Genomic DNA, 16,496 nt, shown 5'->3' with positions numbered 1-16,496 from the left:
AAAAAAATTCCAATGTTAAAGAGTAATTTCAGTATTGTTCTTATGCAGAAACTCATTTAAATGATAAAGTGTACTAAAACCTGGTTAATTCTTGGTGGGAGTAAGAGTTTTAAAATGTCTTCTGGAAAGTTTGATAGTGTAGAAGTTGTTCCATCAATTTATAAGTAGACCTATTTCCTTTAAAGATAGAGCTAGGAGATTTATTGTAAATTTAAGAAGCACTAAAAAGTGCCCAAGGCCAAAATTAATCTATTTCCTCATTCTTCAACCAAGAATAACTTATATGTTCAGAAAACATAATTTTGTCCTTGATTGTAAAATTGCTCCATAAACTATTGATGGCGATGATTTTAACATCATTCTAAGTGAATATTTAGACTGAACTGGGTTTGTTAATCACCTTCTTCCTCTGGTTTTAAGATTTATGTAAAAGCCAATGAATGAGTTAGTACTGAAGGCTGAGCTGTGAATAAAAATTCCACTTTGTATTCTCAGTCATGGCCCAGTGCATACAAGGCTGGGTGATTTTCTAATTTCCAAACCTCTTCATTGGTTTTCTAGGTACTTACTGATTCCTTCTCTAAGAATAATTATACTTAGAGAGTACAAAAACCTGCTCTTCAAAGGGAAGGCTAAATTTTTAGGGCAGGAGGCACATGAGGTAATAGCCAAGTCTCTTCATTTATATTTACCAGTTTGAATGGTCACAGCATTAGTTACTAAATTAGCAAACCTTTATTAATTGCCATATTTTTTGCTCCGTAAGACACACTTTTCCCCCAAAGTGGAAGGAAAATGTGCGTCTTATGGAGTGAATATTGCGTCACAGATCGTGATGTGTATTATCTGACCTGTCAGCGGTAGCAATGACTGTTAGAAGAGGAAGCGGTGGGCCCACGCGAAACCCCTGGGGACGCTTAAATGTCCCAATTTACTGTTGAATCTCAGGGTGTCTGGTCAGTATGAAAATAGTGAAGAAAGTGATATCAGTTATTGTGAGCAACTGAGCTTCATAAATTGTGACACTAGCGATGATGAGTTCTTGGGGTTCCCAGAAAACTAGAAGAGTACTTGAACCTTCAAGTCTCTCCTCATTTGTTAATGACAGTGATGATGGTTCTTAATACCGCTGTTGACTGCTGTTCACTTTACATGGTTGAAGTATTATTTCATTATATTTTATTAAATATTTTAGTACACCATTTGGTTCAGAATATTTTTTTTTCTTGTTTTCCTCCTCTAAAACCTAGGTGTGTCTTATGGTCAGATGACTCTTACAGTGTGAAAAATATGGTACCTTCCCCAAATCCTGATAAACAAAATTCCAAACTTTATGGCTCTTTGAAAGATAGTAACGCTCCTCAAGTGTCTGTACCTATCATCATCAACATCTGAACAGCTTTAAAAAATCCTTACCCTGTGATCAGTTGATTAATTTTAGAGACAGAGGAAGAGAGAGAAACATCTATGTGAAAGAGAAGCATCAAACTGGTTGCCTCCAGTAAATTAATTGGGTTCAAACCCACAACCTAGGCATGTGCCAGTAACCTTTTGGTGTACAGGATGATGCTCCAATCAACTGAGCCACCCAGCCAGGGCTGAATAGTTTCTCTCCTAAAGAAGTTTGTAATGAGAGAAGGAATTACAGTAGACAGTCATGTGCAAATAAACACAATTTAAAATGAATAAACTTGAACATACATTTCACAGGTTGAGATTCCTGGGAAGCAGACTCTGAGACAGAATTTATCCTGCAGGATGTTTATTAGGGCATGCCCTTGGGATCAACAACTGTGGAAGGGAGGTAAAGGAAGCAGGAGTGAGCAGAGAGAGAAACCAAGCTGTGATGCAGGCCCAACAACCGCTTCTGCTGACCTGATGGAAAGTTCTAGATCTGAGATGGTCATTCAGAGCTGTTCTGAGGTGGGAGGAGGGAGTGTGGTTTTCATACCCTCCTGTCAACCAGTCATGGAACGTAGGTTGCACTGTGAAGGTATGTGACCTTGGGTGTGTCAGCTCTCTGTAGCTGAGGCCATGCCCAAAGAAGGCTGACAGCTGAAAGTCATCTTTCAGCAGCATGCCCAGCAGCTGGGGGAGTAAGTCCTTTATTCATAAAGGGGAATCTGGGTGGCATATCACAGCATTCACCACAATGCCCTACTGAGGATTTATAAAAACCAACTCATAATAAAAGCTAAGAATTCAGGAAAATGAGAAGCATGAAGGAAAGTGAGAATAATTATGGTGTTTGGACTGACAAGACTCCATATGGAGCGTGTAGAGGTGAAGCTAGGCCAGAGTTTTGACAAAGGAGGAGCTGACATGTTCCTTTGAAGACACCCAGGAGTGGACAAAGTGGGTTGCGCTCAAGGGTAAAAGGCTGTGATGGCAGAAAAAAGCAAGACATGTGCAGGGATGTCAGCTAAGATTGGCTTTCCTACAGCAAGATGGTGAGAAGAATTAAAACAGACAGAAGCAGGGGGTGTCAGTGGGGAGCCTTGATACTCTTAATCAGCTTTGACTTAAGAAAAACTAGTGAACATTGAAGGCTTCAGAGAAAGCAATTCTTGCTATAATGTACAGAAGAGATTAGAAGGAAAGGATGGAGGCAGAGGGCTACCTGTGGGGTCTGGAATAGCGCGAGTGGCTTTAGCTGCTCCTATAATGTCCTCTCACCTAGAGCTGAGATTAGAGTGTTCAAAATTTGTACTTGCAGGATTCTGACAGTGAGTGCCTCCTTAGATTTTGTGCCCTAGGCTTACCTCACTTAAGTCCTAACACTTCTCTCACCCAACCATCCCAAATAAATATATTTTAGCAAAAACAGGATGCTTGCTGTGTAAGTGCCATTTCAGAGCAAGTGCCCAGAGGTCAGAACACTTGCCAGTGAGTGCAAAAGAATAAAGTGTGCGTGTAAGCTGTTTGTATTCAGCTGGGGAGGTCAGGGGAGGTTTTTCTGAGTGGGAAATATTTGAGCTGAGACCTGAGAGTGTTTTCCACATGGAGTGGGTGTGGAAAAGCATTTCAGACAAAAGAGTATTAAAAAAAAAAACAGCTTGTGGAAAGACTCTGAGACAAAAATGCATAAGGTTGTAGAATTATGTATATGATCCTCTTAAGCTATTAGAGGAACAAGAAGTGGTGCAATCAAGAGCTTAAAAGCACCCTACTATGTTTGACTTTATGACAAAAGAGGTCAAAATGTTACTGAGCAAATTGGGGCTTGTTCACATGGCACCTTGGTGTATGACCCAGCAGTTAGTGTTGATAGAAACAGGTCTTTATTTACAATATTCCAATCTTGGGGGGCGGGGGCTGGGAGCACTTCAGCTCAGACCCCTGTTCTCCCACGGTACCCAGCACTTCCCTTGCTCCCCAAAAGGCTATAAACTAAAACCAAGCCCAGTAGTTCCCCTTCCCTTATCTGTCAGCTCTCTCCTTCAGGATCTGGGGTACGTTGTCTTCAGCCTCTGTGTAATAGTTCAGGAAAGCCTGTGCCATGTTACAATGAGTCATGGTGAAGAACAGGAAAGACACAAGTCCTAGGAGTGTCCTCTCTGCATGTCCTGAGTTCCAAGAGTCCAGATAAGAGTCTGGGTCTGCAAGGCAGAGTCCTTGGTGGCTTTGGAATCAGCTAGAGTGGGCACGATCAAAGCAGCCACGTGCCTGCATGGCCGGATCCTGACTATAAACTGCATAGCTGCTTGCTGCTTCCCACATGGCTGCTACAACATCCTCCTCTCAAGGCTGCCTGCCCGTCATTTTAAATCCTGAAAGTCAGTCCACCTTTTGCCCTGGGGTGGCAGCACAGCTATTATCTAGCTACCAGCTTACCATAGATATGCAAAGTGCCTTAAAAGCTATAGTATTTCCTCCCCCCATCCCCCAACCATGGGCTACGGGAAATATTTGCACCGTTTCTAAAACAATACAAGAAAAATAGGGCAATTGGTTATATTTTTAAATGCCAAGGTACTATTAAGGTTTGATCAAGGTGTAAATATCATATACTACTGAACACGATTGTGCTACAAATTAAAGCATAAAAAGGGAAGAAGAGTGGGAATATTGTTGAAAAGAATATAATCCATATGTAAGAAAGCATATAGAATAAAATCATTTAAATAACAGTTAAATTCTTCCCCCTGCAGGGTTATGAGCCGGATCCCAGTGTAATCAAGTTGGCAGAGCAGTATGCCAAGGAGGTATGTTCCTATATATAAAGTTGTTATCACCTTTATGTGTCCCATGTTTAATTAGCATGCTTGTGTATTCTAGAACAGTACCAAGCTGTTGCTGACGAATGATCCATTGGAAGCAGCTCGTGGAGGAAATGTATTAATTACAGATACTTGGATAAGCATGGGACAAGAAGAGGAGAAGAAAAAGCGGCTTCAGGCTTTCCAAGGTTACCAGATTACAATGAAGGTACACATTGATGCCTCTCTGAAGGTTCATTACTTCCATTCATAAAGGCCAGAACCATCTAATCACTCATTCACTTTAGGAAGAGCAGACTGTCCTTTTATTCCCTATGAAGGACTCACTGACTGCATCCCCTAGGGATGTCTCTACCCCTGAAGATTAGCTACGTCCTTTAGAAAGGCACTTTTCTCTCTCACAGCAATGGAGGCATCAAAATGGTTTACACTTTATATGTTTAGAGACATAGTTACTTCTGTTGCATGCAGGTTCTTAAGATTTCTTCTTTAAGAAATGCCCCATAATCATGTTCTTCAGGACAGTCCTCGACTCTGTTTTCTAAGGACTCAAGTCCAGCTGAGTTTTGTTAACTGCCTCCAGGGCATTCCCAGGGGAATCCTATCTATTGTGATGCTTTTCATGAATACCTAAAGCAATGCTTAATCTTGAGCATGCATTACAATTGCCTGGAAGAAGTGTTAATACACAGCTGAAAGGACTCCACTCCAGTAGGGATGCTGAATCAGTAAGTCAGGTGGGAGACCCAAGATTTGCATTTCTACCAAGTTCCCAGGTGATGCAGTGCTGTGCTCTAGGGTCACACTTTGAGAATCACTGTTCTGGAGGAAAACCCTAAAAGTCAGGTGGACATTGGGATTTTGTCAGCAGAGTAACTGAAGAAAGGGATTAAGCAATTATAGTAGATATTTTATTGATAAAGTAATATGTAAATATAAGCTCCATATATATACATATACATACATACATATATATATATATATATCAGAGAAGGAAAACTCTGACTCCAAAAAACCTCCGCTGCCTTGCAGCATACCTCTTCAGGGGAAAGGCTAAGGGAGTAAACCCCGACAGAAAATCCGGAGCCGGAGTCCCTAAGGCGGTTTGACGTTGTAGTCAACACCCAACACCGGCAACTCCTGCGGCGCACCTGAACCCAAGCTGTATCGACTCCGTCTTTCCCTTGGACCCTTCAGCTGCGAAGAGAGGGGGGGTCTGGTGCATGGGCAACAGCAGACCCTCCATATCACCCTGCCCAGGCTCTGTAGCTTCAGCTTCACTGGAGAGGACACTCCAGCGTCATCGCAAGATGTCGATTCAACACGGGAGGAGACAGATACCGTGTCACTCCCGAATCGGACTGCACAGCCATTCTCGGCGGTGCAGATAGACTCTTAAGAAGCTACACCATTGTCTCTCGAGACGGACGGCTGCCGCCGCCGACGATATATATATATATATATATATATATATATATATATATAAATAGAATAAAGTTTGAAAAATAAAAAGTGAAAATGTCTTTCTCCCTCCCCTTAACAGTGACTATTCCCAGAGGTAGCAAGTGTTTATCAATTTGATGTGTCTCTTTGCAGAACTTTTCTGTGTATTTACATATGCCTATACACACAACTATTGATTTATCACTCATGGTATATTATACATATTATTCTAAGTTATATTTTTCACTTACCCATTCATTTAGATATTTTTTATTCTTTTTAACGGCTGTATAGGATTCCAAAGCATGAGTGGACTATAATTCACTTAAAATGCTTCCTGTTAAAAAGTTAGGCTATTTTCAATGATCCCAATTACAAACAATACTTTAATGAAAATCCTTATACATATTTCTATGTGAAAACATTACTGGAGAATAGATCCCTAGATAAAGAATTTCTAGGTGAAATGGCATATACATTTTAAAATATGGGAAATGCTTCAAAATAGCCCATCTGAAGGGTTGACAACTTTCTCCATCCTTAGTTATTTAATTTTTAATTTTAAGAACTGGTAGCTCATGTTTTTTTAAATTTACATTTAACTGATTACTAATGAAGTTAAACATATTTTTGTGTTTATTGGTCAGTATATGTCTTTTTCTATAAACCACTATCATATCCTTTGCTCATTTTCTATTGTCTTTTTTTGCCTTTTATTTTTGGTTATAGGAGTTATTTATAAATTATGGCCAATCCCTTGTCATATATGTGGCAAATACTTTCATGGAGAGTTTTTATATTTTTCTTTTTTAAAACTGAATTTATTGGGGTGATGATGGTTAATAAAATTATATAGGTTTCAGTGCACAATTCTATAATATATCATCTGTATATTGTATTGTGTATTCACCACCCCCAAGTCAAGTGTCCTTCCATCACCATTTATCCCCCCCTTTACTCTTTTCTACCTCCCCCAAACCCTCCTTTCCCTTTGGGAATCATCATAATGTTGTCTTTTAGGTTTTTTTTCTTAATTCCCTCACCTTTTCCACCTAGCCCCCACTACCACCTCCCCTCTGACAGCTGTCAGTCTGTTCTCTGTACTCATGGAGAATTTTTAAATTCTCTGTGGTTTACACTTACCTTGAAAAACTTAGACATTTTTCTGTTGCTGGAACTGTTGACATGAAGAGCATTAATCTCACTGATGTATGACAGGTTTAAATGTTATTCTTTTCCCTTGTCACTTTTCCAGTATTTAGAAACTCAGAAGGTTCTGAACCTAGACCTAAAGTGGGAGGTAAAACAAAATTTAAGTACAAAGGCAGTAATTTTGCTATAAGAAATTATGATAGAATGTAGTTTGGAATCTGTAAGTGAGCAATGGAAATGGATGAAAAATGTAACTTTCAGGAATTAACTGTTGGAGAAAATTAAAACTGTTAGAACATTTGCATTAAGAATGAAACATGTAGTAGCGTACCAATAATCCTGTTTAATGCACTCCTATCTTAGTGCTCTTTTTCAAAATTGTTTTAACTGGTGATAACATATGCTTCAAGTGCTAAAGACCATAATTTGAGATAAGCTCAAAATACAACACAATCACATAAAAGCAACTTCTAAAATATATTGGGATAGAATTGGTGACTTTCGCTACCAGCCACATATTATACTAGTAGAGGTTTTTACTAAAATGTCCACTATCCCCCTAGAGAGACTATCAAAAAGCTGGGTTAGTGGTTTAATTCAGAGTGATGATCTCCCAAATGAAAAAATAACAGTAAATTTCCAAAAGTTGAAAGGACCATATACATTTCCCCTGGGTGCCTTGAGCTTACACCCTTCTTTATCTCTTTGCATGTTCCTTCATCTCTCCCTTTGCAATGATCTCTGACTCCAGGCCATAATGCGTTTTAAATATTAAAGAAGACAAATGTGATGGTCACATGTAGTAGTCAAAACACAGTCTTATCCCCATCTCTTCCTCAGACTGCTCAAGTTGCTGCCTCTGACTGGACATTTTTACACTGCTTGCCCAGAAAGCCAGAAGAAGTGGATGATGAAGTGTTTTATTCTCCACGATCACTAGTATTCCCAGAGGCTGAAAACAGAAAGTGGACAATCATGGTAAGCAAGAAATGTGGAATGGAGAATAAGGAGTTCTCTGTGGCCCTAAGTAGGTCATTCATGCCTTTTGGCAAATAAGCAACTGAGATTATCCACCTCCTTTGCTTGCTTATATGGCATCTATTTTTTTCCCAGAAAGCTCATGTTATGGAGCAAAGCCAGGCTCATTCATGTGGTACCTTGGTGTAAGACCCAACAATTAGTGTTGAGAAAAACAGGTTTTTATTTATAATATTCCAACCTGGGTGGGGGCTGTAAGCACTTTAGCTCAGAGCGCTGTTCTCCCATGAGACCCAGCACTTCCCTTGCTTCCCAAAAGGCTGTAAGCCAACCCCAAAACCAATAGCTCCCCATCCCTTATCTGTCAGCTCTCTCCTTCAGGATCTGGGGCATGCAGTTATCAGCCTCCATGTAACAGTCTAGAAAAGCATGTGCCATGTTACACTGGATTATGGTGAAGTCTAGGAAAGGCACAAGTCCTAAGAGAGTGTCCACAGTCCCAAGTTCCAAGAGTCCAGATAGAGTCCAGGTCTGCAAGGCAATCGGAATCAGCTAGAGCCAGCACAATCAACATAGCAGCATGGCTGCTTTCTTACTAACCCAGGCCATATGGCCAAATCATCCCTACAAACTACATAGCTGTTACATTATGGCTCTCTCTCACACCCCAGACCCCATGGGGGTCCCTCTACATACTTTCAAAACCGCATGGCTCTCCTCCTCACATGGCTACCACCTTATTTTTAAACCCTGACCATGGCCTGTGATGCAGTCAGTGTAGTGAATGGTCCTGGCCACTCACAGAATCTCATGCAGGACCCATAAACTTTTTTTTTGTCACCATTCTATGGTCAAAGCCCCTCCCATCTCCTTGGTGCCTCTGAGTGGCCATAGCTATTTGCACAACTAAGAAGCTAACTACCAGCCATAGATATGCAAATGTATCTTTCAGGAAAGTGGCTCTGCTCCACTGAGTCCTGTCCCCCAAATTCTGAGGCTTCTGTTCACTCTCTTACAATAGATTACGTATTACTGTTCATTATCATTTACAGTATATTTTAATTTAGTAAAACTAATCCCACTCCGAAATTATCTATTTTAATAGAAATTCTTACTCCTCTTGATCAGTCTGAGTGCTAGCCACCATTGCCTGCCAAGCATTACAAGTTGTATAATTCTCAATTTACAATTCCCCTGTCAATGTTTATAGAGGCCCTTATTCAGTGCCTGCTACAAAAGAAGCATTTAAAGTAATCCTATGTTCTTCCTCTTCTCTTCTTTCCTTTCACAAGTTGCCTAGATAATTGTTTTGGTTCTCCACTTGACTTTGGCCATACAGACACATTTGTTTTTAGGTATGGAACATTTCCAGAATTGCAGCAAAAGTAACAAAAATTATTGGTTCCTTTAACATAATGCTACTAATTTCATTTTCATCACTGCTATTCTGGGAAATATTAACCTCAAGCCTCTACTTTACAATATCCCAAATGTCACCTTTTCTGAAAAACAATACTCAAGTGCAGTAATTTAGCACCATCATTGTTTTGTTTTCAGTTTTAAATGATTTAACCAATCTCAATTACTATAGTAGCCAGGTTTTACTGGCAAACAATAGAGTCTACTCTAGGTAGATAAATGGAAAGAAATTTATTGAAAGACATTAAGCAGCCCCCAGAATATCTGGGGAAAGAGGGTGTAGCAAATCATTCGTGGATACCACACATTCAGAAACAACACAGGCAGGAAAATTGCCCAACAACACTGTGGTACTTTTGTAGCCAAAAATACTACTGACACAGCCACCCATAAGCTGGTAACTAAGGTCTTTGAAACTAAATGCTAGATACTGCATTATAGCTGCCCCAGCTGAACTAGATACCTTTACCTACATATGCACAAGAAGATCCAATCTCCCAGAGAATGGCTTCCACTGCATTTAGTTCACTTATGGTTCCAAGTCTTGAGTATATGCAGCTAAGTGGCATGTCAGCATCCTAGCTGCTAGGTAGTCTGGGAAATGTAGTTTGTAGCTTTCAACCTCTGTAGTAGAGGAAAACAAGCTGGCCAGGACTATCTGCTAATTCTATAAATGAGGATTGATAAAGTTACTGTGAGCATTAAAATAATACATTTAAAACACTTAGTATGGTATCTAATAACAATTATAGTTTTATTATAATTATTACTAGCATTTTCATTGTTGATCAAATACAGAAACAAGCAGAAATTCAAGCTCCACTATGGCTGTTTGGAAGCCAATAATGACTCCCTTTGCAATGAAAAGTTGTATATCAGGCCTAAATTTGTCATATTTAATAAGAAGGATGATTTTTTTACTGTACTTTTTAGTTTGCCACTTCAGGATGCTAACTGTGGCCAGATAGCAATTGCCTTGTCACATAGACCAGTGCTTCTGAAACTTTAATGTCCATTTGAATCACCTAGAGATCTTGTTAAAGTTCAAGTTTGGATTCAGTGAGTCTGAGATGGGGTCCAAGGTTTAGCTTTTCTAACAAGTGCCCAGGTAATGCTGGTTCTGCTCTCCTGTGGACCACATTTGAGGAGCAAAGATCTAGATGATGAAAAGGAAAATGTGTGGGCAAACAACAGAACATACAAGGTAGAACCACCATAAAGCAGACAGCAGCAAGCATCCACAGAGACTATTTTTAAAAAGGAAGAAAGGAAAATGATGCTTTGATCACCATTCAGGCTATGTGCCTATGCAGCAAATGCTTGAAAAAAAATGTGAGCTGTCCAACCATATACCTCAGGAAGAAACATAGCAAATAAATAAATAAAAACAACAACAACAACAACAACAACAAAATCCTTTCCTCAAGCTCTAGTCTTTATCAGAATATGATTTGAGTTACAAAAATAAATCTACCTAAATCTGTTAAAATATTTCCTTTTAGAAATTCAGGGGGACAGGGGGAAACTAAAAGAAAGCTTTCTAACATATCATTTGTTAAGAAGCTCTGTACGTCTCAACTTTTGTGTGTGTGTGTGTTTCTCCATTTTGCCTCTTTTATTTTATTTTAAATTTTATTTTTTGATTTTTCAATTACAGTTGTCCCATTTTTCCCCCATTGCTCCCCCCCAGCCAACCCCTTCTTCGACAATCTTATCCCTCCCCATTGTCAATTTTTAAAGAGCTTATTAAACGACATCCTTGAATTTATCTTAAAAATTAAATACATAATATATTCGCATGGTTGAAATGTGTATAAGAATAAATATAAGTATGTACATATATGTGTATATATACATACATAGACAATGAAATCTTATGCCCACCCATTTTTCCATCCTTCTATTTTCTAACACTCTTTCTCTATCCCCCGACTTCCTGAGGTACCCACTGTTATTAGGGGAAATTATATTTTAAACAGGAAGCATAGCTATGTTAAAATGAAGGTGGAGAGTCTAAAATACAAAGAATACTCAACTGGCAGTGAGAAGGCTTGAATTCTATAACTGTCTTTAATACTAGTCAGCTGTCATCTTAGATAAGTATTACTTCTCTAGATTCTAGTTTCCTCATATACAAAATGAGCAGATCAAGCTATAAAGATGGCAAACAATTTTTAAACTTAGGTCCTCAATATCATCAATAGGCTACTTGGAGTACTATCCTCAGAAGGTTCTAAGCTTGCCTGCAGTTCTGCAAAGAAAGAGTGACGTAGCTGACTAGTGATAACCTGACATGGATTCTGGAAAGGAGGGGATGACACACATGCTCACTTTATGTTTCTAAGCCAGATAATTTGGACATCCCATTGAGTTAAGCTCACTTCAGCAATCATACACTGAACATCCACTGTGTGCCAGATTCTCTGCCAAGCTTTGAAGATTAAAAAATAAATATTGTGGAGTCCCTGCAGCCTGCACAGTTCTTAAAAGCATAGTATTTTCAAGTGGAATGAGACCTTAGAGACTGTAGAGTCTAAATTCTTATTTTATAGACAAAGAAATTCTTCTTAGCTTATTTGGAATGGCATTTAGGCTCAGCACTTCTTTGTTAGATTTTTCTGAGATATTCTAAAGGCACAATATTTGTTTTCCTCTAGAATTTTCTTATTCAATACAGTAGTTACTAGGTGCATGTGGCTATTTACTTATTTATTTAAAACTTTAAAATTTTATTTTTAAATTGTTTTTCTATTACAGTTGTCCCACTTTCCCCCCATTTCTCTCCCCTGCCCCACCCACCTCCCCCCTCTCCAACAGTCATTCCACACCCTGTTGCCCATTTCCATGGGCTATTTAGACTTAAACTTTTACTAGTTAAAATATAATAAAATTAAGGTTTAATTCCTCAAATACACTAACCACATTTTAAGGGCTCCATAGCCACATATGGCTGGAGGCTATACTATTTGTATTTGCCAGCACAGACCTAGAACTTTTCCATCACAGCAGAAAATTCTATTGAACGGTACTACAGTTACAGAATGACTTTCACATAATTTCATCTAAAATTAGGATGGAAGGAAGAAGGAAACAGAGAAACTACCTTCCAATTCCAAAATGCCTATAATGACTGGTACATAATAAGGTATTTAACTAAATAGGGTGAAGGACTTTTTATAAAAGCATGTGATTTTTTTAAAGTAAAAATGTATTCTTTCAGCTCTCAGGATAGCTTTTTAAGGCCTCCATGCTGGATGATTTCCAGCAGTGTTGTTCAGAATACTCTAGTAATCACATCATTCTCTCCATAATGCACAGGCCTTTGGATCCCCCACCTTTTTTAATATACCCTCTCCACCACCTAAAGCTTGCTTTGGAATTTTTCAATAATTAGTAAGGCTGTACAGCTCACAAAAATCAGTAGGGTTTCTTCCTCTGCCTACAAATTTTACTGTGGAGCTAAAGTAACTTAAAAGGACTGTGCAAAAGGCTGACACTTCAAAGCACTATCAGGTTCACACTCAGACACACAACACCATTGCAAATATAATTCACAGTATTTTATGGTCTTTTACTTATCTCTATGTTAGGGGTGCCAGATAAAATATAGGCCACCCAGTTAAATTGAAATTTCAGGTAAACAAATAATTGTTTTGAATAGCTAATGTCCCACGCAAGATTTGGAACATAATTATAGTTCTTAAAAAATTGTTATTTTTCCAAAATGCCAGTTTAACTGTCTGTCTATATTTATTTGTTTAGCTAAATCTGGAAACTCTACTTCAAGTGGACTTTCTAAGATTTTACTTTTGAAAATAAATTTGACACATGTAAGGGCAATTAAGAACAAAACCACACCTGAGATGTGGTCCCAGGCACCTATAAAGAAGCTTAAAATGTTTTACCTGGAACATGCTTTTATCCCAGGGTTTGGCCTTTCTACTTTTTTCTTGTCATTCAGGTATCAACTTAAATGTCACTCTTTTAACAAGGTCTTTCCTGGCCATCCACCCTTAAGTGGTTCCCCATGCCCCTTTATACCATTTTTATTTTATTTTCTAATGACATTTATCACTATGGGATATTTTGTTTCTTGCCTATTCCCCCAGTACAATGAAAACTGCATCAAAGCATTGATTTTGGCTGTAATGTTCTTTGTTATACCTATAATGGTGCCTGACAAACACCCTAAATACGTGCTCAATACATTTTTGTAGCCTGAAGACAATATAGCGTACTTGTCCTAGAACGTAGGCTTTGGAAATCAAGTCAAAATCCTGGCTATCTGTGTAATCTTGATCAAGCACTATAATTTCTCAAAGCCCAGTTTATTCATATAAAATGGGGATAAAATTAGAAACAACTTCATAAGATTGCAAGGATTAAATGAGGTAAGAGTGATTTGAGTGAAGTGGTCAAGGTCTAGGGACAGGCAGGTGAAGATCCATCCCTTACTACTACCCCTCAGGAAAATACCTATGCCCCAGTTCCCTCATCTGTATCTTATGTCCCTTACCACCTCACACAGAAGGAAAGGATATTCAATATTAGGATGCACATAAAGCACTCGGCATAGGGCTCAGAACACGCTAACTGCTCAAAAAATATACTCAATGAACACCTTTTAAATATAAGACCTGTACTTCTGATATGGACTAGGGACACATTTGGAGAATGGTGGAAAGGAAAGAGCAAGTACGTGGAAGGTAGTAAAACTATCTCTTAAGAATAGAGTCAGAAAAATCTGGGTCCAACCCAGTTCTGTATTATCTGTCATTACCAGGACAGATTTCTTCATCTATAAATGATAATAATAGAAGCTACCATAGACAGTTGTTGCATTAAATCAGATAATGCATGAATATTTTTCTCTCTAGCTCACCACAGCACCTAGCACAGAGCTTGGCAAATATTTCTTAACTCACTAACACATGATAAGGCACTTAGTCTGGCACATAGTAAGCACTCAATAAACATTTGTCATCATTGTCTGATATTAATACTATTACCATTATAGTGGAAATTGGGAAGAGTGAAAATGAAAATTACCATTTGTGGCTGACAGCCTAATGGGAAGCTGTACTCTTGGTTATAAATGTTTTCTCATGAGGACTCAGATTCATATAGACATCATTTGTTATCTCACATGATTTATTTTTATTATTCTACATCTAATTTAGGTTATAAGTGACAAAACCACGGTATAAGCATGAGAATGGGAGGGATTACATTTCTTAAAAAACAGTCAATACCTAGGTTTCACTTATGACTGGAACATCTAATCATGGCTACCACTATGATATATCATTTCGACTAGTCCTGGAATGAGGGCTAAGTAAGCAGGGTGTTTGTGCATATATTTGTGTCAGTCTGATTCCTCTTGATCTTTCTTTATCTAAATAAAAATAAATATTAGAGTCTTAAGTTTGAGAGGGAGGGATTGTTATTTTTTATTGTTAAAATATTTAACTAATTAATTATTTTTAAAAAAGAAGAAGAATATATGAAAGGGTGAGGCAGGAGAGCTTGTATGTACAACCCATGGGCATGGACTTGGAGAGGGGATTGTTGGGGAGGGGGGTGTGTTGGGCGGAGGGGAGCAAGGGGGAAAAATTGGAACTATTGTAACAATATAATCAATAAAATATATTTAAAAAATAAATAAATAAATATTAGATCAAAACTATCCCCTTATCATTTCCATGGGAAAATATATTGTAACCACAGGCCTTCAAAGCTGCAACCCACTTCCTCTTCCTTAGGTCCTTAAGCAGACTCTTGCTAATACCCATTTATTTTTTCTCTTTCTTTGTTGTGTCATCCTAGGCTGTCATGGTGTCCCTGCTGACAGATTATTCACCTCAGCTCCCGAAGCTGAAGTTTTAATGCTGTGATGCTTGACAAGAGAGAAAACGATGTTCTTCAGTAGCAGAATGAGTCAGTTTATGGTGGAAAGAGAAGAGAATCTAAGAGAAATAAACAAATCATGATACATGGTATAGGTGAACAATATGATATTACTTTGCCATTGTGAAACTTTCCTGAAGTCCTTAATTTAAGTATTGATGCACTGTAATACATGGCTTGACTTGATTTTAACTAATTCACAATTTCTGAGTTACATTTTGTCATCATATTAATAATCGTATACATTTACCTCAACTAAACATATAATACTGTGTTCATAATGTGTAATGTCTAAGCTATTAAATGTAATCTATGCTTATTACCTTAATAAATTATCACCCACATAAATTTGTAAGTAAACATTTACCAGACAGTCAGCTGCTAGTGGATCTCTGGGCTGTATTCATATTCCCCAGGACTGCAAGTCAGAAGCAAGTTTTCTCATGGCATAAAAACAACTGAGGAATACATACGGAGATGGTATCCATAACATGTTCTTTTTGGGGCCTTTTAGTCTTGGAAGCTCTCATCAATGTTTAGATTATGGAGATGGTTGAGGCATGTCTTGAGACTTGGTACCACTCAGCAATTTTGTAGGATTGATGTCTTTTGACAAATATGAAAGGCCATATCCAAGAATTAAAAAACAGTCAAGTTACGATGATCAGATGCCTACAACCAGGAACACTATAAAATGACATGCAAGTTTTATGCTGTGCAAATGTCTCAGGTGAAAAGTGTAAGGGTAGAAACCTGGTCTGTACTTCAGTTACCAAGTCTTATGCCCCCTTACAGGCCTTACAACCAGGAGGAAGGGGTGACATTTTTGTAAGTTGTCCACCCAGAGGGAACAATTTTCAGAACAAATTTCAATAGGTGCTTTGTTTTAAGTCACACAAAGGGCCAGTATCTGGTAGGGCTGGCCCTCATATCAACTATTTACATCAGGAATTTTTTAATGTCACCTTGTATTTGATTAAAATGAGACACATTGGGACACTTCAGTGATGATTTTGGTATCTTGCCTCAGTTTCTGCCAGTTTCATTAAGACTCCATAACCGAAATGAGAGTGTCTGTCCATCTTTATGTGGCAAATACATGACACAGATAATTGAAGCAGGAATTTGAGGTCAATTGTGCAATTCTTTAATAATTTAAAGAAATTTTTAACATTCAAGGGGTGAAAAGAACAAAACAAGGCCTGTCTATAGCCAGACCCACAGTGTAAGGAATCTAAGTAAAATTTTGTTTTGTTTTGTTGGACAAGCTGAGGCTAAGGGTTTAAACATGAAAATCCAAATAGCACTATATAATTTTTAAAAAGAAATTTATCCCTAATAATTGCCTAGAAAAATTAATATCAATTATTGATAAAA

At 38.2% G+C, this 16,496-nt stretch overlaps 1 protein-coding gene across 1 annotated transcript in view; it reads left to right on the top strand.

The window, feature by feature from the left end:
• OTC (ornithine transcarbamylase) overlaps positions 1-16,123 on the top strand; it is a 65,433-nt gene extending 49,310 nt beyond the window's left edge. Inside the window, exons 7-10 of the mRNA XM_090264895.1 lie at positions 4,152-4,205; positions 4,279-4,428; positions 7,656-7,793; positions 15,039-16,123. Coding sequence (XP_090121021.1) covers positions 4,152-4,205; positions 4,279-4,428; positions 7,656-7,793; positions 15,039-15,098 — 402 coding nt within the window. The 3' untranslated portion in view covers positions 15,099-16,123. The remainder of the gene's footprint in view (positions 1-4,151; positions 4,206-4,278; positions 4,429-7,655; positions 7,794-15,038) is intronic.
• The last annotated feature ends 373 nt before the right edge of the window (positions 16,124-16,496 follow it).

The sequence above is a fragment of the Furipterus horrens genome, unplaced genomic scaffold, assembly GCF_987537825.1.
Source record: "Furipterus horrens unplaced genomic scaffold, mFurHor1.1.pri manual_scaffold_17, whole genome shotgun sequence".
NCBI classification, from domain to species: Eukaryota; Metazoa; Chordata; class Mammalia; order Chiroptera; family Furipteridae; genus Furipterus; species Furipterus horrens.
This window is presented reverse-complemented; position numbering and strand designations above follow the sequence as displayed.